The sequence below is a fragment of the Sarcophilus harrisii genome, chromosome 3 (genome assembly GCF_902635505.1).
Source record: "Sarcophilus harrisii chromosome 3, mSarHar1.11, whole genome shotgun sequence".
Lineage (NCBI taxonomy): Eukaryota > Metazoa > Chordata > Mammalia > Dasyuromorphia > Dasyuridae > Sarcophilus > Sarcophilus harrisii.
Window position 1 is genome coordinate 502839924 of NC_045428.1, and position 23481 is coordinate 502863404.

General features: G+C 44.2%; 1 protein-coding gene across 5 annotated transcripts in view; it reads left to right on the plus strand.

The window, feature by feature from the left end:
* The window catches only part of ARAP1 (ArfGAP with RhoGAP domain, ankyrin repeat and PH domain 1), a 109628-nt gene extending 100815 nt beyond the window's left edge, over positions 1–8813 (plus strand). For all 5 annotated transcript variants that reach the window (XM_031961499.1, XM_031961498.1, XM_031961500.1 and 2 more), the window contains 5 exons: positions 1955–2037; positions 3354–3404; positions 3893–3956; positions 4218–4367; positions 8478–8813. In XM_031961499.1, the coding sequence (XP_031817359.1) occupies positions 1955–2037; positions 3354–3404; positions 3893–3956; positions 4218–4367; positions 8478–8495 (366 nt within the window). In that variant the 3' untranslated portion in view covers positions 8496–8813. The remainder of the gene's footprint in view (positions 1–1954; positions 2038–3353; positions 3405–3892; positions 3957–4217; positions 4368–8477) is intronic.
* Positions 8814–23481: the final 14668 nt, after the last annotated feature.

The window sequence follows — 23481 nt, forward strand, 5'->3', positions numbered from 1 at the left end:
AGGGTTAAATGAAACAATGTTTGTAGAATGCTTGCATAGTGCCTGGCGCATAGTAGGCTCTATATAAAAGCTTATTCCTTTTTCTTCTCTTGTTATTTTCTTTCTTTCTTCAGAGGAGCCGTACCCAAGGGCTTATGCTGGGGTGGGGGGAGGGAGACTCTGCCTCTGACCCCATTTTCCGGTTGTAAGTGGTTTTATCCCCCCCTGCCCCACTGCAGTTCCTATGCTGCTCCCCAGGGTGCTGGAGGGAGGGGGAAGAGCCCCCCGCCGCCTCCTCGCCTCCCTCAGTCAGCCTCTAACTGCCAGCCCCCCATCAGGGGTCCCGACTGTGCCTTGCTTGTCGCAGCTTTGACGTGTCTCCCCCCTTTTGTGATGGGTTCCCAGCAGAGCTGAAGGCGAGCTGGGGGCCCTGCTCAGAGGCCCAGAGCTGGGCCTTTCCCCTCACACAGTCAGCCCTCAATTGTCGGTAGCTGAGAGACAGAGAATAAAACTGGATCTGAAGTCGGGACAACTCGGCCTCACATCCTGCTTGAGATACTTAGTGGCCGTGGGTGCTGGGCAGGTCCCTTCCCTCAGTTTCCTCAAATGTAAAACGGGGATAATGAAAAGCTCCCACCTCACAAAGTTGTTGGGAGGATCAAATGTGTCTGACATTTGTGAAGTGCTTGGTAGCCCTTCAGGTACTGACAGATGTACCATCATCATTTATTCTTCACAATGACTGGCTGGGGCAAGGAAAGAAGCAGATGGGAGTGTTCCCAGACTTGGAGTCAGAAAAGCCCATTCAGAGCTCTTCTAGTAATGGCTTTTAAGGGGGCTTCATCCTTCTGGGCCTCTGGTTCTGTCTGGGAAAGGGGAAAAGTTACACACACCCTGCCCACCTCCCAGGGCCACAGTGAAGATCCAATCAGAAAGCACAGAGAAGTAACGGTGAAATGTCGCAGGAAGTCGGCCCTGCTCTGGATGAGTGCGCCCTTTCAGCCAATAGCTCCCCAGGCTGCAGATCGTTGAGAGCTGACTATCTGATGGTGGCAAATGTGGGGAGCCCCCGACTTTGGGGGGGCCTCGGGGCTCGGGGGGGATGCAGGTACCTGAGCACACAATGATCCAGGAAGCTGGATGGAGAGGTGGCAAAGGGGCTGGGATTGGGAACCATGGAGAAGGGGAGCTGGGAAAGATTGGGAAGTAATAAGAGAGGTAGCAGGGGCCAGGTAGGGTGACATGGGTTTCTCCCAACTTCCTGTTTGACTTTGAATATAATATTCCCCTCTTCGTTGATCCTTTGTTTATCCCTTGGTACGTCAAATAAGGGAATTGGGCTTAATGGGTCTCTACGTTATCGTCCAGATCTGACCTTCTCTGAAGGCTCCTGTTCTAAAGTCTCTCCCATGTCTGAGACCCCCATTCTAAAGTGTCTATCATGTCTGACGTCCCTGTTCTAAAGTCTCTCCCATGCCTGACTCCTCCCTGTTCTAAGGTTCCTCCCAGCTCTGACATTCTGTGTTCTAAGGCCCCTCCCAGCTCTGACACCCCTGTTCTAAAATCTCTCCCTTGTCTGACACCCCCATTCTAAAGTCTCTCCCAGATTTGACATCCCCTGGCCTGAAGTCCCTCTCACTTCTGACTATGTTCTATGTTTGAAAGCCCTTTGAAGGTCCCCCCAGCTCTGAATGTGTGTTCCAAATCTGTGTGTTCCAAATGTGTTTTCCAGAAACAGCTCTGACTATTCTAAAGACCTTTACGGTTTGGGCCCCTGTTTGGATTTAGGTACAGGTTAGGTTTGAGGAGAAGAAAAAGGGGAGGTGGGGGCCTGGTTAGGCTGAAAGCTGAGCTTCTCCCGATGGGAGCCACCTGCAATATGTCGTCCACCTTGCCAGACCCAGACTGAGGCAGCCCTTTCACTCACTCTCTCTTCCCTTCCTTCTTCTATCCCCTTCTGGCTTCCTGCTCTCAGAGTCACAAGCCAGAAAAAGAATGGCCCACTAAGAGCCTCAGAATCTACCTGGGGGTGAAGAAGAAGTTACGACCACCTACATGGTAAGTCCAGAAAAATATCCATCAATTAACAACCAATTAGCATTTATTGAACAGTTAACCATTTGTGCCAGGACACTGTGCTAAGCACTGGGACTGCAAAGGAAAGTAAAAATAGTTCCTGCCTTCAAGGAGCTTACATTCTAGCTGGGGAACCAACCTGGGGATAATTAGGCATGTACAAGTTATATTCAGTAGAGATGGAGAGAAATCCCACATGGGAAGGCGCCGGCAGCAGGAGGAACTGGAAAAGATCTGCTTTTAGTGGGAGGCTGCAATTTGGGCTGTCTTGAAAGGAGCCTGGGAATTGAAGCAGTGTGGGTGAGGAAGGAGGCGGGGAGGGAGTTTTACAGACATTACAAGCTAATGCAGAGTCACGGAGATGGGATGGAGGGTCACATTTGAAGAGCAGTGAGTTGGCTCATTTGTCTGTTTGGTAAAATGAGTGGAGAGGGTGACTAAAGTGGAGAAACTGGAAAGCTAAAAAGGGGCCAGGTTCTGAAGAGCTTTCAGTACCAGATGGAGGACTCTGGAGAGAATAGGAGTTGATGGAGTTTATTGAGTGTCTGGGGGCAGGGAGGTGACCTGTACATTAGAAAAATCACTTTGGCGGCTGAGAAGAGAGCGGGTTGGGTGGGGAGAGACCTGAGGTAGTGAGAGCAATTTGGAGGCTATTTTAATAGTCTAGGTCAGGTAGCCCATGTCCATTAATAAGAGCCTACTGTGTATTAAGCACTTTGCTTTGTATGTCCAGGGATGGGGTAAGGAGGATCTGAAAGATACTGTGGAGGTAGAAATGATTTAGAATTTGGCACCCGCTCCATCTAGATCTCATGGGAAACATAGTAATTTGGAGGTTCCTGGTACATAGACGCTCAACCTTCAGGGAAGCCCCGGAGTGTCAGGCAGACTCCATTCTGGGAGTTTGGGCTTTTAAGTACTTCAGGACATCAGGGAGGGAGGAAAAGAGAGGAGGTGTCTTTGTTGATTGGTGACAATGAAGGAAGGCTTCTTGGAGCTGGTGAGACGAGGATGAGTGTAGTCAGTAACTTGGCGAGTAAGGGTCAGCATGAGGGGGGTGTCCTTTGGCAAGGAGGGCAAGGTTCTGGGCTTTAGCTTGTGGGTTCCCTGGCTCCTAGCCCCTGACACGTGGCAGATGGGGGAAAGAGAAGGCATGTGGTTTCCCATCTGTTTGCCTGCGGGTTCCCCAGAGATCTCCATGGTAACCCAACAATGCTGCCTGTTGCTAAGTGATGAAGGCGTGGGTGGGGGAGACCTACCCCTGACCCGCATCCCTCACCTGTTTCTCCCCCCTATAGCTGGGGTCTCACCGTGGTGCATGAGACGGAGAAACATGAGAGACAGCAGTGGTGAGTAGGGAGGGGCCTCAGGCTGAGGATGGGGAGGGAACATACCTAATAGGTTTCAAGCTGGGTAACAGATGAAGTCTACTTAATGAGGAAGATATAATCTGAAGAACAGTCTGACACCATGTAAGGAATACGAATTCTAGAGCCGAAAACCTGGGTTCAGATCTCACCAAAAGCCAGATACTTAACTAGTCTGTCACTGAATCCTGCTGCCTCAGTTTCCTCATCTGTAATGAAGGGATTGGGTGGCTGCTAAGGTCCCTTCAGCTCTGAATCTAAGATTCTGGACAATAGACCCCGAGTTCACACCCCAGCCCTTCTCCTTTTCTCACTGCGTGAGTTGGGGCAATTCCTGCCCCTGTGTGGCTCTTGATGGCCTTATCCCTAAAGGAAGAGTGTTGGCTAAGGATCTTTAGGCCCCAGGGGGAGCCCAGCTTCTCCGCTCCCAGGCTTCAGTAAGCTGTGGTCACGTGCCACTTTTGCTTTAGGTACCTTTGCTGTGACACTCAGATGGAGCTCAGAGAGTGGTTCGCCACCTTCTTTCTCCTGCAGGTATTGGGTCCAAAGGGCCAAGACTGGGGAGCCGGGAGGGCAGAGGCTGGGGAGCTGGGAGGGCAGAGGCTGGGGAGTCGGGAGGGCTGGGGGGGAGTCAGGAGGGCTGGGGGGGGGGAGCCGGGAGGGCCGGGGCCGGTGGGGAGCTAGGAAGGGAGAAACCCGGGGAGGAGAAAGGTCTGGGCTGGGGAGTGAGGTGGGCCAGGGCTGGGCCTGGGGTCCTCCCAGCCACCTAGCTAACGGCCTGCTTGCCCCCCCCAGCACGGAGAGACCGTGTGGCCTTCTGAGCCCTCCAAGGTGGTTCGGCCGGCTCCTGAGTCGAAGCTGGGCAGTGTGTCGCTCATCCCCCTGAGGGGCAGTGAGAATGAAATGAGGAGGAGTGTGGCTGCCTTCACTTCTGACCCCCTGTCTGTAAGTCTGAGCCCCTTCCCACCTTCTCCAGGGAAGCTGCCGGCGTCTAACCTGTTTCCTTCTTTCCCACCACTGATATCCAAGAGTAGTGAAGGTCCTCTTCATGCTAAGGGCCCAAAAAGAATCTGGCAACGAGCTTAGACAACATTGGGTGCTGGGCCCAGGAGAAGTTGGGCAAGAGGCCTGAAGGAAATTGCAGGGAAGGAGGGGTCTGTCTCCTCCAGGCCCCATTCCTATCTAGAATACAAGTCACTGAATATTCCCACAGGCCTCACACGTCCCTTCCCAGACCCCCAGCCTAGGAGACCAGTGAGAATAGGGTCCGTGTCTATCCCCACAGTGCGGGGGATCCAAGCCTGGAGTAAGGGCCAGGATGGGGAGGGGATTCCCCTATGGTTTTAAATGGCCTTTTTCCCTGGCCTCTACTGAAGATTTGCCCCCTCTTTTTCTTCTAGGATGTTTGGCTTCCATGGTTAGATATAAAGGCAGGAGAATGAAGGAGCCTTAGGTTGGGCCAGTTTTGCCTTATAAAGGGGTAATGAAAGAGTTATGGCATAAGAAGGGAAGAATGAGCATTCACATTAGGTCATACTTGCCTCTCCCTCATCCTTTTAAACTTTCTCCTTTTTTTGGTTGCCATTAACAAGATAGGTTTAATTAAAGGATTCCAATTATATCAGAGGATCCAAAATTATCTTCATGTGTCTTTGTGTTTTTAAAATAATAATAATTTTTATTTTTCAAAATACATGCAAAGATAGTTTTTCAACATTCACCTTTGAAAATCTTGTGTTTCAATTTTTTCCCTCCCTCCTCCTCTCCCCCTTCCTCAGGACAGCAAGTAATCTAATATAGGTTAAACATGTGCACTTTTTCTAAACATATTGCCACAGTTACAATGCTGCTCAAGAAAAATCAGATCAAAAGGGGAAAAAATAAGAAAAAAACAAGCAAATAACTATCCAAAAGGTGCAAATAGTATACCATGATCCACATTCAGTTTTCCTGTCTTCTTTCTGGATGTGGATGACTCTTTCCATTACAAATCTATTGGAACTGAACATTCTCCTTTCTTAACTACTTAAGCTGCTTCCTCTCTTGTCCCTCATCCTTTTAAACTGTACCTCCCCAGAATTATGTCATCTTCAGTGACCATCCCTATTTCTGGCAATGCTAGTTACTAACCTTATGACTTGGATAAGACTCTTTAACTCTATGACCCTTCCTCTTTTGTAGAATGAGATGTTTAGTTTTCCATATCTTGCAGTCTTAAGATTCTCTGTCTGGTACTTATAGATTCTAAATCTCTCTTGTTGCTGGTAGGATGGAAATCTAGACCAGGAGCCAGAAGAAATTGGCTTTGCCATTTACTAGTTCTTTCATCCTCCTTTCTAAGCCTCAGTTTCCCCTTTTGTAGAATGATCAAATTTAAATAGGTAATCTCTATAAAAGAATTTTGGGGCAGTTTGATTGGTATAGCAGTGAACAAGTAGACTAATTTAGGTAAAATTATCATTTTTATTAAATTAGCTTGGTCTACCCATGACCAATTTATATTTTTCCAGTTGTTTAGATCCAAATAGATGATCTCTGAAGTCATTTCTTAATGTGAAGCTCTGAAGTCGTTCCTACTATTATAATTTTAGAGCAAGGGACACATAAGATCACTTAGGTGGCTCTCTTCCACAATGAGATGATTCAGGGCAGTTCCAATGGTCTTTAATGAAGAGAACCCAGAGAGAAGTCTGTGGGAACTGCATGTGGGTCACAACATAGTATTTTCACTTTTTTTGTTGTTTGCTTGCAATTTTGTTTTCTTTCTCATTTTTTCCCTTTTTGATCTGATTTTTCTTCTGTAGCATGATACTTATGGAAATATGTTTAGAAGAATTGCATATGTTTAACATATACTGATTACTTGCCATCTAGAGGAGAGGATGGGAGGAGGGAGAAAAATTTAGAACACAAAATTTTGTAAAGGTGAATATTGAAAATTATCCATGAATATATTTTGAAAATAAAAGACTTTAATTAAAAAAGAAAAATTTAAAAAAGTTTTAAAAGATTACTTAGAACATCAAAGTATGAATCCCAGAAACTTTGTCAGAGCTTGAAGTCATATTGGAGTTCAAGCTCCTTAAGCTAGGGACCAGGACCTTTTTTCCCCCAATCTATTTCAATATAATTGGTTCTCTTGGGAATCCTGCCTTTTATGCATTTTAAAATACTATTCTGTGAAGGGTCCTGTAGGCTGCCTCATACTGCCTGACAAGAAGTGCATGATTCCAAAAAAGATTAAAAACTAGTCTAGAACAGACTATCAGATTTGTTAGGACCTTAAAGCATACACTGACAATACTTGGAGAAACCTTAGAATATTAGAAACTAGAAAATAGAAAAAGCTGGAAGGAACCTTAGGACACAGAAAGTCAAAGCTCAAAGGGGCCCTAGGACATAGAATATCAGAACTGGAAGAGACCTTAGGACATAGATTTTTCTTTTTTAAATAATAATAGCTTTTTATTTTTCCAAATACATGCAAAGTAGTTCTCCACATGCACCCCTGAAAAACCTTGTGTTCCAAATTTTTCTCCCTCCCCATCTCCCCCTTTCCTTAGACATCAAGGAATCCAATATGGGTTAAACATGTGCAATTATTCTAAACATATTTACATATTTATCATGCTGCACAAGAAAAATCTGATCAAAGGGGGAAAAAATGAGAGAGAAAAAAGCCAAGCAAGCAAATAAAAACAAAAAGGTGAAAATACCATGTCATGATCCACATTCATTCCTATAGTCCTTTTTGGATGCAGATGGTCCTCTTAATCACAAGTCTATTGGAATTATCTTGAATCACCTCATTGTTGAAAAGAACCAAGTCCATCAGAGTTGATTGTCACATAATCTTCTTGCTGCCGTGTGCAGTGTTCTTTTGGTTCTGTTCATTTCACTTAGCATCAGTTCATGTAAGTCTCTCCAGGCCTCTGTGAAATCATCCTTTTAATTCCTTTTTTTTTCTTTTTTGCTGAGGCAATTGGAGTTGTGACTTGCCAAGCTCCCAATCATTTCTTATAGAATAATAATATTCCATAACATTCATGTACCACAATTTATTCAGTCATTCTACAATTGATGGGCATCCACTTAGTTTCCAGTTTCTGGCCACTACAAAAAGGGCTGCCACAGACATTTTTGCACATATGGGTCCCTTTCTCTCCTTTGGGATATAGACCCAGTAGAAACTCTGTTGGATCAAAGGGTATGTACAGCTTGATGACCCTTTGGACATAGTTCCAAATTGCTCTCCAGAATGGATGAATCAAGAAAGTAGATTTTTCAAGGTTATAAGAAACTTTAGGACACACAGAATGTCAGTTAAAAGGAATCTTCTTTGTGGTTGAGTCTCTGTGCAACCTTGTTTGACTTTGTGATCCCATTTGGGGTTTTCCTGGGGAAAAATACTGAAGTGGTTGGTCATTTCCTCCTCCAGCTCATTTTACAGGTGAGGAAATTGAGGCTAAGGGACTTACCTGGTTTCACACGGCTAGTAAGTGTCTTGAGACCAGATTTGAACTCATGAAGGTGAATCTTCTTGACTCCCATCCTGGCGCTCTATGTACTATGGCACGATCTAGCTGCCCCAGAAGCTTCTTGAGAACTGTTCTGATCCATTTGCCTCCTTTACTTGTCCCCTGACCCCCATCCCTCATTTTGCTGAAGGCCAGAGGACTTGGCTCAGATCCCTGAGTGAACAATACTTAGATTGGAATCTGGGGCACATGACTGGTGCACTGTTTTCCCTCTTCAAAATCCCCTCTTTTCTCCTTGTAAAACTCCCTTTGCAGAGGGGATAAGAGGAAGGAGTCTCTCCCAGTCACTCCTGTCTTCTGCTCTTTTTGTAGTTTCTTACCCCCTCCGGGTCTTCCAATCTTTTATTATCCCAGACTATTTTTTTTAAATTCTAGACTTTCAAAGCTGGACAAGCCATCAGAGCCCATGTTGTCTGACTCTGCCCAAATGTTCAGAGCTCCTCCTCAGCCACATTTTACCCCCCACTCGGAAGAGAGTGGGGTCATTTCCTGATAACCTGTTTGCTCTTTCTGACAGGCTCAAAGTCCACCGTGACCAGGTGCTGCCCCCCAGCACCTCTGACATGAGAGGGGGTCAGATATTCTCGTCTCAACAGGAGAGAAGCATAGACCTCGTGAGGAAAACCAGTTAGAGCTGCTTGCTCATCCCATCAAGACTGTATCCTGGACTTTGTACGTGTTGGGGAAGAAGATTCTTACCTCCCAGAGTTGTGGGGGGCAGAGTTAGCTATGGTGCATCGGAATAAGTGAGGACAGATCTCCTGTTTTTCCCTCTTTAATCTTCACCTACTTCTCCCTTCATCCAGGACTTTTTCTTTTTAAAAAAAATAATATAAAATATCTGTATATTTTACTATGTGTTTAAGAGGTTTGTGTTTGGTAACATATCTGTAGGAGTTCCTATCCAGATCCAGGAATCCAGCTTCATCTCACCTCCAGTTTTTCCCCTCTTAGAAGGGACTCTCCCCCCCAGGTTCAGCTCAGCCCCAGATCTTGGGGGGAGAGAGAGGAACTGATCTGAAGCTTCTTCTCAAACAGCCCTCATTCCAATTGGGTAACCGGAAGGGGAAGGGATTCACACACAGTCTGGGGGATGCCAGGGGTTCAGTATTCAAGCAGTGAGATAAATCATGGATTGGATTGTCTGGATATTAGTGACACTACACTGAAGCTAACAGACTTTGCCCCTTCATCCCTACAACTGAACCCCCACTGCTTCCTTAGATTGGATGGATCCTTAAAGATTGTCTGTCTAATGCAACCCCCTATTTTCTAGAGGGGGAAACTGAGACTCAAGATCTCATAATCTAGGATTAGAACTCAAGCCCCAACTCAGCAGTAACCCTGGACAGCATGAACCTCCAGGGAGTGGTCAGTACAGCCCAGCGTTTCCCAGGGGGCAGATAAGGGAAATGAGCCTTTCTGAGTAGCTCCTTCAATTCCCTGGGAATGGTCTAAGATGCCCACCTGCCTGCCTGGGCCCAGAACTTCATCATTCTTCCCCGCTATAGCTCACCCTACGGCTCCAAGAAGATCTCAGTAAAACTGAGAATCTTAGAACTTCTAAAATCAGAAAATGTTAGACATAGGGGCAAAGAACTTCAGTATCCCAGAATCTCAAGACTAGAATCTTAGAGACCATCATATTAATGGATTCATTTATTCATGTATGAATGTTATTTATTATTTCATCCTTCTGGGGAACTTCCAGTGTGAAAATTCCCACCACCAATTTGGATCAATCCTTCTATCCTCTATGCTTCCTTTCTTGCCTTGGTATCTACCAAGAACCTTAGAGGTGATCAGATATAACCTGCTTTGTCCTTCAGCTGGCTATAATGGGCAATTCAATTTAAATCACAGCATAGGCCCTTCTCTTCTAGGAAGCTGCCTTCATCCAGGACTTTTTTTCTAAAAGAAAAAAGTATAAATATATAAAATTATAAAAAAGTATTAAAAAATATAAAATATCTTACTTCTGGGCTCCTAGCTAAACAAATCCAGATTCAGGAATCCACTTTAGGATTGTGCCCGCCCTGCCTCATTCCCCACTCATTCCTCCATGTGGTAGGTCTCCCTCCTTGGGAAATTACCTGACCTCTCAAGGATTCCTGCTCGTTTAGAGCAAGACCCAATGGGCTTGGGTGGGTATTGGCTAGAGTATGGGTGGGTGAGTTGTGTTCCCTTTGCAGCAGGAACGACTAATACTGAGGTCAGGAGTCCATCAGCAGAGTCTGACTTGCCTTTTTCCTTGATTGATGCCAGTTGAACCCAGGAAAGTAGAGGCTCCTGGGGCCTCTGATTGACTCCTCCTAGATGCACACAGAGCTTTTCCCATCCCTGATGCCCAGACCAATGGGGTTCAGCCAGCCTGGGGGAGAGAAATAGAACATTATAACTGATAAGTATTTTTGAAGGTTCTTATGGGGAAGAGGGATCACACATATTTCTTGTGGTCCCAGAGACAGAACCAGGAACAATGGGTGAAGGTTGCTGAGAAATATTTAAAGAAAAACTGAAGGACCCGAGCTCTACCGAAGTGGGTGCTTCTGGAGCTGGTGGTTCTCCTCCCTGGAGGTCACCAAACACAGGATGGACGAACTTTTCCTTGGGAATGTAGTAAGGAAGATTGCTATTCCCGCCCAGGATTGAGCTAGAATGGTCCCCAAGGGTCCTTTTCAACTCTTGAGACTGCTTGATTAGATATATGGGCAGCTTCCTTTGTAGTGTCCAGTCTCTTCTCGAAGTCCTTTGCAATATTTACTCAGCAGAATTCCTTCTGTTGAATCTCGAGGCGGTTTTCTCTGTTCCCTTTGAAGGAGGGCAGAAAACAGTAGTGGACATTAATCTGGGGGACCTCAATTCAAGCCCTCCCCACAATCCCCTAGGTGACACTCACTTTAGGGAAAAAACTAAGCTAGTTGAATTGAATGCAGCTGCCCACCAGGTGGCAGTGCGGGATAGTGCACTAAGGGACATTTGCTCACCTCCAGGTTTTTTCCCAGAGCCCTTATATGGGGAACCCCCCCCCCCCAGGTTCAGCTCAGCTCCAGATCTTGGGGGGAGAGATAGGAGCTGACCTGAACTCTCTTCTCAAAGAGCCCTTAGTCCAACTGAAGACATAGAAAGGGATCTGATCACACGCTGGATAGTTAGAAGGGTTACAGGGAGACAAGATTGTGGGGGGCTTGTAGGAGGGAGAGAACATTGCTAAGGGTGAAGGAGGATCAGAGGTAGCATGGGAGGAAGACCTGGAAGGATGGGAGAACTTTCAGTAGTGGGAGATGAGGGGTGAGAAGGACATTTTAGGCAAAACGGGAGTAAAATATCTTAGAGATGAGAGAATGAGTAGATCGCTGTGGAGATGGAAAATGTTCCGTTTATAGCTGGATCAGTGGAGACAGTGTTTGGGAATGGGACTCTGGAGAGGGAAGATGAAACCAGAACAGAATGTCAAGCTGAGGCATTCCAGATTTGGCCGTGGGGACTTTAGAAGACCCATGTTAGGTTCCTGCACAAGGGAAGGATGAGGGAAGAGCTGGACTGTGAAAAAGTGATTCTGGCCCCCAGTGCAGGAAAGACAGAGGGAGGTGGCCATCAGCTGGCTCCAGTCTTTAGGAAGGAAGAAGAGGGGCCTAGGCTGCTGGGGGGTTCTGGGGATGGAAAACAGACACACCTTTCTTCCTCTCTATGTCTCCCCTCTGACTGCCTGTTTCTTCTCTTTGAATTTCTCTTATTCTTTCTCTCTGTCCATCTGTGTCTGCATTGTTTCTCCATCCCTGTGCCGCCTCTTATCACCATCTCTTTCTTTTTTCTGGGACTGTATTTCTTCCTCTTGTGTCAGTGTCTGTATCTCTCCATGTCAGTCTCTTCCTTTTCCTCCCCCTTCTTGACAAACTATTGATTGCTCCCCATGGGCCCGCTCTGGGTGTGTCAGGAAATGGATCTGGGAGTCAGAGGAAGAGACAAAGTGAGTGAATGGTCTTTAACCTCCAGCCCTTCTTAGACTCCATAGAGACTGGGGGTTATCATTGTTGGGGAGGAAACGGAGAGGGTCAGGCCCCAGATCTTCTCCTCTCAACTCTTGTTCTTGTTCAATTCTTTCTGACTCTTGGTGACCCCAACTGGGTTTTGTTTTTCCTTTGGCAAAGATGCTGGAGTGATTTACCATTTCCTTCTCTACCTCTGTATTCAAACAACTCCTGAAATTCTTCCTTTTCTAGGGAGACTTCTTAAATTGAGTGGGAAGAGGTCTCACAATCCCCATAGTCCCTCTCTGTCTAAACCTTCATTGAACAAATATTTGACAGTATATCTCTTAAGAGCAGGAATTAGTCTAGGATTAGAGAGACAGACATGTTCTATGCTCAAGGAGACCTAGCAGAGTAAATGTAGGCTGATAGATGAAATAGAGACATACCAATAATATACTTTGGCAGCAGGGTCTTAGAAGCAGGCAAGATAGGGTGTGGGAGCTCAGAGAAAAAGAAAACACTATCAATTGAGGCTTCAGAAAGGGCTTCCTGGGAAAGGTGGTACTGAATCAGGATATGAAGGATGGAGGGAATTTACAGAGGTGGAAAGTGAAAAATGGGAGGGGGGGATACAAGGAGGAGGAGGACATTCAAATTGTTCTTCCCTGGACAAATTACATCCTTATGTATGGAAAGATGGTGTGAGTGACTCCTGAGTCATAACATGATAATTGAAAGATCATGGAAAACAGGAGCAGTACCACAGAGCCAAAAAAGAAAGCAGCCCAATTTTCAAAAAAAAAAAAATTTGCAATGGTTCAACTAGTAAGCTTGACTTGAGTTCCTGGAAAGATTTTAGAGCTGATCATTATTAGCAAAATGGCTGGTGAACTCTGGGAAAGTAAGCAATGATTCCAATCGGTACCCTAGCTTTTGAATGATTCATAACCTTGATTATTTTTTTAGAGGGTTACCATAGACCTGTCTTCAGTGGATAATGAAGCTGTGTTAAGATTTTGCCAATGCTAAGCACCACGCTAAGTGATACAAAGAGCAAACAATCCCTGTCTTCAACTTACATCCCAATGTGAGAGCCACCATGTATAGATCTGTACACACAAGATTAATAGCCTTGAGAGGAGGATGTTAGAGTCTGGGAAGGACCAGGAAAGGACCCCTTGTGGAATGGCATTTGAGCTGAATATTAGAGGAAGCCAGATAGTCCAGGATGTGCCCAGGAGGAGGGAAGAGTACAGCCCCAGCAAAGGAATGAAGTGAAGAACGAGTAGTGTGGTTGGAGTATAGAATGAGTGTGGGGAAGTGGAGTAATTGGGCAGCTGGGTGATACAGTGGATAGATCTCAGACACTTGTTGGGTGACCCTGAGTAAGTCATTTAGCCTCATTTATCTCAAATTTCCTTATCTATAGAATGAGCTAGAGTAGGATCAGGCAAAATAGTCCAATATCTTCGCTAAGAAACCCCAAATGAGGTCACAAAAGAGTCAAAGATGACCAAAATGATGAACAAGCAAGAGAGTAATGTGTTAAAAGGCTAAAACGAGAGGTAGAGACTGAGTTACCAATTATTTTCATCATTCTGGTAACTGGACAATCCAACTAGATACACAACCTAGTTGAATGGACCCGAAGTGCAATGGTTAATTTGGAAGGAAGTCTCCCGAGGAGGCAGTATCAGGCACTGGAAAAAGCACTAACATTGTAATCTGTGGACCTGAATTAGAATCCAGCTCTTCTACTCGCTACCTGTGTGACCTTTCTCCTGAGCCTCCATTTTCTTCTCTTGAATGAAGGTTCTGGTTAAGACACTCTCTAAAAGTTTCCTTTCAGCTCTCTTACCTATGATCCTAAAAGAAGTGTCCCAGGGAGCTGAGCTGCTGGATGGTGTTATCAACAACAAAAAAAGGTATACATGGATGGTATAGTTAGCAGATTTGTGGATGATCCAAGCTGGGAGAGATACTTAACCCTCTAGATGAAAGAGTGCTGGCTAGACTACTGAGCTAAATTTAATAAGGTGAACTTGAATAGGAATAAACATAAAACTTTTCTCTTGGGTTTGCGAAAATCAGCTTCATAATTTACAAGACCAGGGAAGCATGTGAGATGATGTTGCTGTTTTTGAGGGCAGCTGGGTAGAACAGTGGAAAGAGCACCAGGTCTGGAATTAGGAAGGAAGATCTGAGTTCAAATATCATCTCAGACATTAGCTGTGTGACTCTGGGCAAGTCACTTAACCCCGCTTGCCTTAGTTTCCTCATCTGTAAAATGAGCTGGAGAAGGAAATGGCACACCAGTATCTGCCAAGAAAATCCGACATGGGTTTATGAAGACATGATTAAACTAAGTGTAAAATAAAATCTAGAGAGGACAGTTAAGGAAAGGCTGTGAGTTCATACTTTATGAGGGTCATTTGATAGAACTGGCGATGTTTAATCTGAAGAGGAAATTAAGGGGCTCATATTTGCTGTCTTCAAGTATTTGAAAAACCTCCATATAGAAGAGGAATTAGACATTTTCTATTTGGCCCTAGAGAGTAGAATTGGAAACATTTGGTGGAAATTGCAGAGGAGCAAATCTAAGATTGATGATAGGAGGGATGGTGACCCCAGGGGCAGGGAGGCTGGTGGCTGCCGCAGTTGACTAGGCAGAATGAGAAGGGGCTAGAGACAAAGACATTGTGTAGGGGTTTAGGGGAGATGAGATTTAGAACCTGATTGAGTTTAGGGTACACTGCTGATTCAGTATGACCACTCTGACTAAAGGAGGGAATGAATATTCATCTCTCTCCCGAAGCATAACTCCTATCTCTGGTTGGGAGAGGAGCACATTCCAGGTGGTTGCTCAGCAAATCTCCCATTGATCAATCACGCCTCTTCCCCCATTCCTTGCAGCTGTCAGCTTCCTCAGTCGACTTCCTCCTCCCTGGAGAAGACACCCACAAGCACTGGCTGCCAGCCCTGAGCTCGTCCCTGTATGACTCTCTGGTGTGAATCTAGTGTCTGGAGTAATCTCATACAATTTCTGGTCTCTGGGATGAGACCATAAAACAATACTGCGTTCTCCAACAAAGTCGAGTCTCCTCCCTCTCCTCATATACTGCTTATAATATATTTAGTATAGATTAGGGGGTCTCATGGGCATCCCCTCTGCCATGAGATTAGTAATAAGTAACACTTTAATAATTGCTAATATTTATATCATCACATTCTTGTTGATATCCCCTAGAATTCAGTAATTAGTAATATTGTTACAGTTAAGAAAACTGAAGTAGTTAAGGGGCTTGCCCATGACCACATAGTTAAGTAACTGCCTGAGGAAGGAAGTGAAGGTAGAGTTTCCCTAATGCCTGGTCAGACGTGCTTTCCACCATACCAGATGCCTTTCCTATTGAATCTAAAAGTTTTTGGCTGCTTTTGGATCAGGCCCTGATCTGAGATGTATCTCAGTCTAACGCAAACTCATTGACAGAGGTATCTTACCTCAGAGACCTCGAAGGAGCCCTTTGGACCTAAGGGAATTAGTCAGTGCCTTGTTCTTTTCCTGAAGTCCCCCATCAATGATACCCAGCTAAACACACACACATATACCCCTACCCTGTGGGCTATAACTAGTAAATTTTTGTATCGGGGTCCAGAACCCTACTCAATATAAGCAACATAAAACAGTCTCATTTGAGGAGAAAGCACAATTTAAGTCTTTATGCTTAGGTTCTTTATAAGTTTTTTGCTTTGATGAGGCGGGGCAGCTGGGGCTTTCCTCCAAGGCTCTGAATTTAGGGGGCACCCACAACATTGGAAGTTTTTTGATACTTAGAAATGATAAAACTTGTCACTACTTAGAATTATTAGTGAAAATAGGAAGCTCCTGTTCTTTCCCTAGCCCCATCCATACCATAACAATACCCCGTTTACCCTTTTCCTGACAACTAAAGGGATTTTTAACTTGAAATCGACAAACTTGGTTTTTAAAAAATATATTTTGATGACCATTAAAATATAACTGATTTTCTTTGTGGTTCTCTATATTTTATTTTAATCATTTAAAAACAGTATTCTGAGAAGGAGTCTTATAGGCTTTACTAGACTGCCAGGGAGTCTAAGACAAAGGTCTTAAAATCTCTGTCTCCCCCCAGAGAAGGTAGTGTCCTCCCTCTTTCCTAGAGCAAGAGTGCACAAAGAGCCGTGTATCTTGGGTGTCTTCTAGCTATAATCCCCAAGCACTGGACACTATTTCCCAAACCCTACTCCCACCCCTTCCTTCCTCTGCATGTCCTAGGCCATGGAAATTTCCGTACTTTCTCTGCTCTAGCTACAGTTTCTGCCGTTGTACTTATCACCCTGGAGACACAGATGGACTAGAGTCTCTCCCCCTCCCTCCCCTCTCTCTTTGTCTCTCTCTCCTCATCTCTTTCCCTGTTTCTGTCTGTCTCCATCTCTACCTCTTCACCTCTGTATCTGTCTCTGTCTGTCTGTCTGTCTCTCTCTCTCTCTCTCACACACACACACACACACACACACACACCCCTATGCCCTACAAAGAAATGCACTAAGAGATCCAGGAATCTTGTTCCTTCTCTACAACCAACTCTTCCTCCTTTTTACTTTTCCTTCTTCTCTCTTCCTCCTCTTCCTCTTCCTCCTCCTCTCACTCTCTTTCACCTCCTCCTCTTCGTCCTTCCTCTCCTCCTCCTCCTCCTCCTTTCCTCCTTAGCTTCCTCCTCTTTCTCCCTCTCTCACCTAGATACAAGGAGACAGATGAGAGGGTGTCTGGATAATTCTACCACTCACTTCCAGGGACTTTTGTCTACCTCTTTCATAACATCTCTGAGTTTCTTGGTCCGTGTTTCTGTATTGGGGTCTTAGTTTCTCCTTACAGTCTTCCTCTAAGTCTCTGTGCTGTGTGTTCCTTCTCCTCCAACCCCATGTCATTTTAAGTCTGTGTCTATCTCTATTTCTGCCTGTCTCTGTTTCTATGTTTATGACTGTTTTGGTCTCTTTGTCTCTGTATCTCTGTCTCTATTTCTGTCTGTGTATCTATCTTTGTGTGTCTATTTCTGTCCCTGTCCCTATGTCTGTCTCTATTTCCATCTGTGTCTGTCTCTATTTTTGCCCCTGTCTCTGCATTTATCTCTCTAATTTTGTCTCTCATGTATTCATTCTTTTACATGTGTCTCTGTTTCTGTCTCAATTTCTGGCTTTGTGTGTGTGTGTGTGTGTGTGTGTGTGTGTGTGTGTTTGTGTCTCTGACCCTGTATTTATGACCTTTAGGGTCTCTGAATTTCCTTCTGAGGTATACCAAGAGGGGCTATGTCTCCCCCTCAAACCAAGAGTTCCTGGGGCACTTATTCCTGGGAAGGAGGGGACATATGAATGAACTAGCATCTAATAGTCACAGTCTCCCTATCCTGAAAGAATACAGCCAATTCAGTCAAACACTTCAGTTCCTCTCAGTCTTTTCTACCCTCCCCCAAGAATAGAGACAAATGCTACATGTGTCTTAGCACTATGACTACCGGCGTCATGGCAACACAGCTGGGAGGGGAGCACATCCTCCCCCTCATCATCTTCATCCTCACCCTTCCCATTAGGAGCATCAACCAACCTCCAACCCCCTAGCTCTTCACACTGTGCCTTTCCCTGGGATAAAGAGACTCAGTACTTTATCTCTGACTCTACGGCCTTTCAAACAGGTGTCCAGTGACCCAATTCTACTCCTTTTCTAATAACACTACTACTAATATCAGTAACACCAGATCTATGCCTTATAGCTAGTGCAAGGATTATCATTCTCATTTTACATATGAGGAAATGAAAATCTGGAGAATAGGAGCTTGCTTGAAGTTATATAAGATCAGTAGCAGGTCCAGAATTTGGACCCAGGTTTTGACCCCCCCAAAAAAAAGTATCATTCTCACCCACTCCTTGTTCCCAGACCATGATGCTTTTTCTATTCAACCTACCAACATAGAGACAGGAAATAATTATGCTTATTTTTGTCCTGGTCAGGAGGTCCATTTCATAAAGAAGATCCCATGTGATCTAATCAATTCAGAACTGCTTTTTGTCCAGCTCTTCCTTGAGCTTCCAGAGAAGTTTTATTTTCTCTTTGTGGTACCCTTCCTCACCCCCAGCACAATCACTTAAGCCTTGATTGTCATACACACACACACACACACACACACACACAGAGAGAGAGAGAGAGAGAGAGAGAGAGAGAGAGAGAGAGAGAGAGAACACTCCAGGGAGTGTTCCTGGAAATAAAAAATGTAGAAATATTACAGGGAAATGTCTTTAGTTGGTGCAACTTTATATACTACACTTCCCCCGTTTCCCTCTGTCTCAGAGTCCTTTCCTCTCAACATGGAGTTTAGAGGCCCTGTCATCTCAGATTTCTCGTTTGGAAGAAAAGAATCCTTCCTGAGCTGAGAAAGAAAACCCATTCTACCCATGCAGATAAGCTCAACTTTATACCCTGGCAGAGTTTATTGAGGGGGCTGGTGATTTGCCCAGGGACACATAACCAGGTGTTGGACTCAATTCCTTAAGTCTCTACCCTTTATAGCTTTTTGACCTAGTTGTATGACCCTGGGCAGGTCACCAAATCTTGTTTACCTCAGTTTCCTCATATATAAAATGGGTGGAGAAGGAAATGGCAAACCACCCCAGTATTTTTTGCCAAAAAAACCTCAAATGGGGTCATGAAGAACTGGACATAACTGAAAATGAATGACCACCAACAGAATGGTTTGAGAATGGTCAGAAAGTGGAGTGACATTGGTTTGGTTCTGAGAAAGATAAAATGAAAGTTCACTTGTTGAAACCCTAAGTTCTAGGGACAGACTCTATCTGTTCCATTGGAAAGAGGGGGAGGAGGAAGAGGGAGAAGGAGAGGAGGAGAAAGGGAAGCTGAGTAGTTGAAATGTGCACTTGATTTGGAGACAGAGAATTCCTCATTTTACAAATGAACTGAGAAGAGAGAAAGGGAGGGAGGGAGGGAGAGGGGGATGGAGAGAGAGATTTTAAAAAATTATGTCAGGGAAGAGCTCAGCTCTCCTTGTTCTTAGGCCGGAGTTTTTCCCACTTTACCAAGTTTGAGTGTGAAATTGCTCACACAAAGGAGGAGGTGTTTATTCCTGTGATTTCTTGTCCCTCGGGCTCTTCCAGTCTTAAGGGGACCTAAGCTTCTTTGTCGACTCTGGGCAATTTCAGGGACCCTTCCATCTTCCCTCCCCATTGCGAAATATGACAGGCATTTATGATCTGTCATAGCTGACAAACTTGGGAGTGATGGTGCAGGTGCCAGAGTGACAGGTGCTAGAGGCAGTGAGGGAGAAAGAGCAGGGGCAGAAACCTCCGTGTCAGCCTGCACCAGAAGGGAGCAAATAGAAGCTGTATGACCTCCCCCTTCCTTATTAGCCAGGAATGCTTTAGAGGGGATCCTTGATCTAGGAGTAAGGCCAGACTAGAAGCCTTCTGAGGACCCTGCTATCTTGAAGATCTTGCTATGATTCTCTGGAGGACCAGGCTGAAAATAAGACTTTTTTTCTGATGATCAGCCTGCATTCCACAATGTAACAGGATTCCCTGAGAGGATGCTCCTGTCACTGAAGCATCCAAACAGAGGCTAAATGCCCTCCCTGTCAGGGAAGCCATATATGGCCCTGAACCTGAACATCAGTGATAGAGGCTTTCCAAAGTCTCATTCGGATCTGAAATTTCATGCATCTGATATGAGGGACTAGGCTCACATAAGGAATCTTTTGACAGAACTATTCCACAGTGGAATGAATTTCTTTGGTATATAGTGAGCTGACCTCCCCACCATGCTCCAATCCCAGGGAAAGTATCCAAACAAAAACTGTCTGTCTCCCTTATAACCTTGTCAGGAAGACTACAGGTAGTATTTTTGAACTGGGAAAGAGATCAGACAGATGCCCTTTGAGGATCTTTCCAACGATGAATATCTCTGCCTAGAGTGAGATAGTCTAAGGTTCTAAGACTCTGTGACCATGGAAAGGGTTGTGTGGGTAGCAGAAAAATGAGGAAGGAGTAGAGAACATGGGTATCACCTCTTGGACACTTCTAGGGAAGTGTATGTAAAGAATTATGTAGATTTTTTGTGTAGTCTTCTGTCAGGCTAGTTTTGTGTCACCATCTACATAAAACATGCCAAAGTCCTGCCCTGATGAGCCACACACCTCATATGCCTACATCAGCTTCCATTGGCACCAGCTTCTCCTTGGAGCCCATCCAAGAAAACCCTGCCTTTAGCTCCAGAGCTTGAAACATCTATTAATTGATCACCTTCTCTGATCCCAAAGGTCTCCGAATCTTTTGGATCTTCCCAGTCCTTGAACTCCAAGACTTGAAGAATAATGGACATATTTGTTAATATACAAAGTCAGAAAATAATGCACCAAAGGAAAGTGATAATAACATTTGTTTGCAAAGCACCTTCCTCAACAATCCTGTGAGAAAACCAGTACCTATGTGATTATTCTTATTTTATAAACAAAGAAGTGGAGATACAATTTGCTTGTGGTCACACTGTTAGGTTTTGAATGGAGATTTGAGCCTAGATTGAGCCTTGATTCCAAATTTAGCACTCCATCCACTAGACCATAATGCCTAGTAGAGAAAACTACCCACTTCCAGATTGGATGGACTTTCTGTAAACTTCTAATTATTTCTAGGTTCAAGTTCCTCTTCAGGTCTGACAGGACCATTCTGACTTTCTCTTTATTGTTCCCTCCAATATTTATCATTATTTTTTCCTGTCATAGCCAATCTGAGATGTTTGAAGTGGTACCTCAGAGTTGTCTTAATTTTTGGCACCTTCTTTGTAACTTGTAATCTTAACACCCAGAAGTTAAGTGACTTATTTGTTTAAAGTCACACAGCTACTTTATGTCAGAGGTGGGACTTGAACCCAGGACTTTCTGGTTTCAAGAACTGTTCTTTAACTATTATGCCATGTTGCCTCTTAACGATTTAGTTATTTCTATATGTGTCTTTCCTATCCTAAACTGGGAACTCCAAATATAATTTGAATTGAATTGCTCACCCATTATCTCAGGTCAGAAAAGGGGATTCAAAAGTGGTTATTATGTGCTTCACTTTTACTTCCTCTTTCTGGTGTAGATAATTTGGAGTGGAGAGGGACTGGACTTCACTGGGCTGGCCAGGTCCCCAAGAACTGATGAAAGAGCTGGGGATGGTACAAAGAGACCTGGATACAGATAGGCATCTAATGACTGAGTTTGAATCCTAACTGTCACTTACATTGTGACTGAATAAGTTTGGGCTTCAGTTTCCTCATCTTAAAACAGGGGGGTTGGACTACAGTCTCTGAGCTGCCTTTCAGCTCTGAGTCTTAAGATTTCTGGGTTTATGAGAAGTGGCAAGTAGCCCAGATCTCCTTTGATTTCTAGTCACTTTGCTACATAATTTCCTAAAAAAATTTTTTTAACTTTACTTTGTCTATGAATCATGGGGACAAAAAGTTCACTGTGTCCCCCATCTAGGCTGGGGAAACAGCTATTACCCTTATCCCCAGGGAGAGTTCTGAAATGCTTGCTTTAAAAATTCTCCCCACCTGCAGTTGTTTTCTAGGTTGGGGGCTGGGGGTGCTCTCCAGGGTTCTGAACCCTCCTTTAGCATTAACATTCAGTAAATAGCATGTTAGGCTCCAGATGCCGCTTGGTCATCTGGGAAGAGGTGGGTCTTACTTATCTAACCACATTGTCAGTCCTCTTTAAAGCAGGATCCAGGCTTTATGCATTCAATTTAGTTCAACAAACATTCATTATGAGACTATCTGTGCGAGGCAGACACAAGGACAGAGCACAGTCCCTGACCTCATGGAGTTTGTTATCTTAAAGCGTGGATATGAGTACACAAATAATTGAAACAAGCTAGGGTTCAAGGGAGAAAATGCTGCAAGGAAATTTGCACAGGGAAAGAACATTTTGTGCTGGGGAGAGAGGTATGGAGATCAGAGAAGGTTTTCTGAAAAAAATAACATTTGGATTTGATCTTAAAGGGACAGCAAAATTTCAACCAGTGGTGATGTAAAGGGAATGAAGTCTAGCCAGGGTTGAAGATCTGTTTCATTAAATAGAGGCAGGAAAGAACATGAATGAGAACAAAGAAATAACAAATCAGTTTTCTGGGATGCAAAGTAAATGAATGGGGAATAGTATAAGATAATGCTTGAAGGGTTGGAACTAGTTTAAGGAGAACCTTGACTGCCATACAAACATTTATATATTATCATCTAGGCAAGTTTTTGGTTTGAGGAATGACATAGAAGATTGAAATAGGGAGAGACTAGATTCGTGGAGGCCAATTAAGAGGTATTATCACAATCCAGACAATTGAACTAGTGTATGGGTGATATAAGTAGAAAGTGGAGGAAAAGATATATTGTGAAATCAACAGGGTGAAGAGGAAGAAGGAGTAAAAGAGGATGCTCAGGTACTTGTTTGGATTATGGGAAGGATGGCAGCGCAGAAATGGGGAAATTGGGAAGAAGGATAGGCTTAGGAAGGAGGATGATAAGCTCAGTTTTGGACATGATGTCAAGTTTGAAGTGCTAGCAAGACTTCCAGACAAAGACATTCACCTAGGGGATAGTTGAAGTTATAGGTTTAAAGATCAAGGCAAAGATTTGGGCTGGAGAGAACTCTTTGGCATCCATATATACAGAGATTAGAGTTTTGGAAGCCTTGGTATGATGAATAAGAGAGAAAATGAAGAGAATAAAAGTCATAGGACAGAGCTTTGAAGAACACACAAGGAGTAATAGAAAGAAGATGATGAACCAGTGATGGAGATAGAAAAAAGAGTGGAATGTAGTCTCTTAAAGGAAGCAATTATTTCTCTTGGTTTTTGTAACTCCAGTATCGATCAGTTCATTTCATATTGTAGAAATGTAGCAAGACAGGTACAAATCATTACAATAATAGGGTAAAGTTCTCTGTGATGGCAGAGAGGCATAAGAATAGAAAGACTAGAGGACATTACAGGGGCAAAGGTATAGGAATAGAAGAGATATGTCCAATTTTTCTGGAGCATATATTGCAAGGAGGGGAGTGGTAGGACATAAGGTTGAAAAGATAGGACAATCTCAGTTTGTGGATGGCTTTAAAAAGCAGTGAAAGAAGATACAATTATACATGTGTGGGCAATAGGGAGCCATGGAAGGCTTCCAAGCAGAAGAGAAGCATGAGCAGATGTATGTATAAGGAAGGTAATCCCTATAAAGTTGGGATCATGAGTGTGAACTTTATTGAACAGATGAAGATGTTGAAGTTGTACATGATGATGACTATAATAATGATGAAGATGAGGAAAATGATAACACATTTCTAAAAAGTGCTTTGAAATTTGCAAAGCAATTCCTTCACAGCAACCTGTATGATAGGTAGTGTTGAATACCATCAACTATTGTTGAGGGAACATGGCCTCACACTGAAAGTAGCTTAGAATTTGACAAAGTCATTGTATTAATTATGTATAAATCAT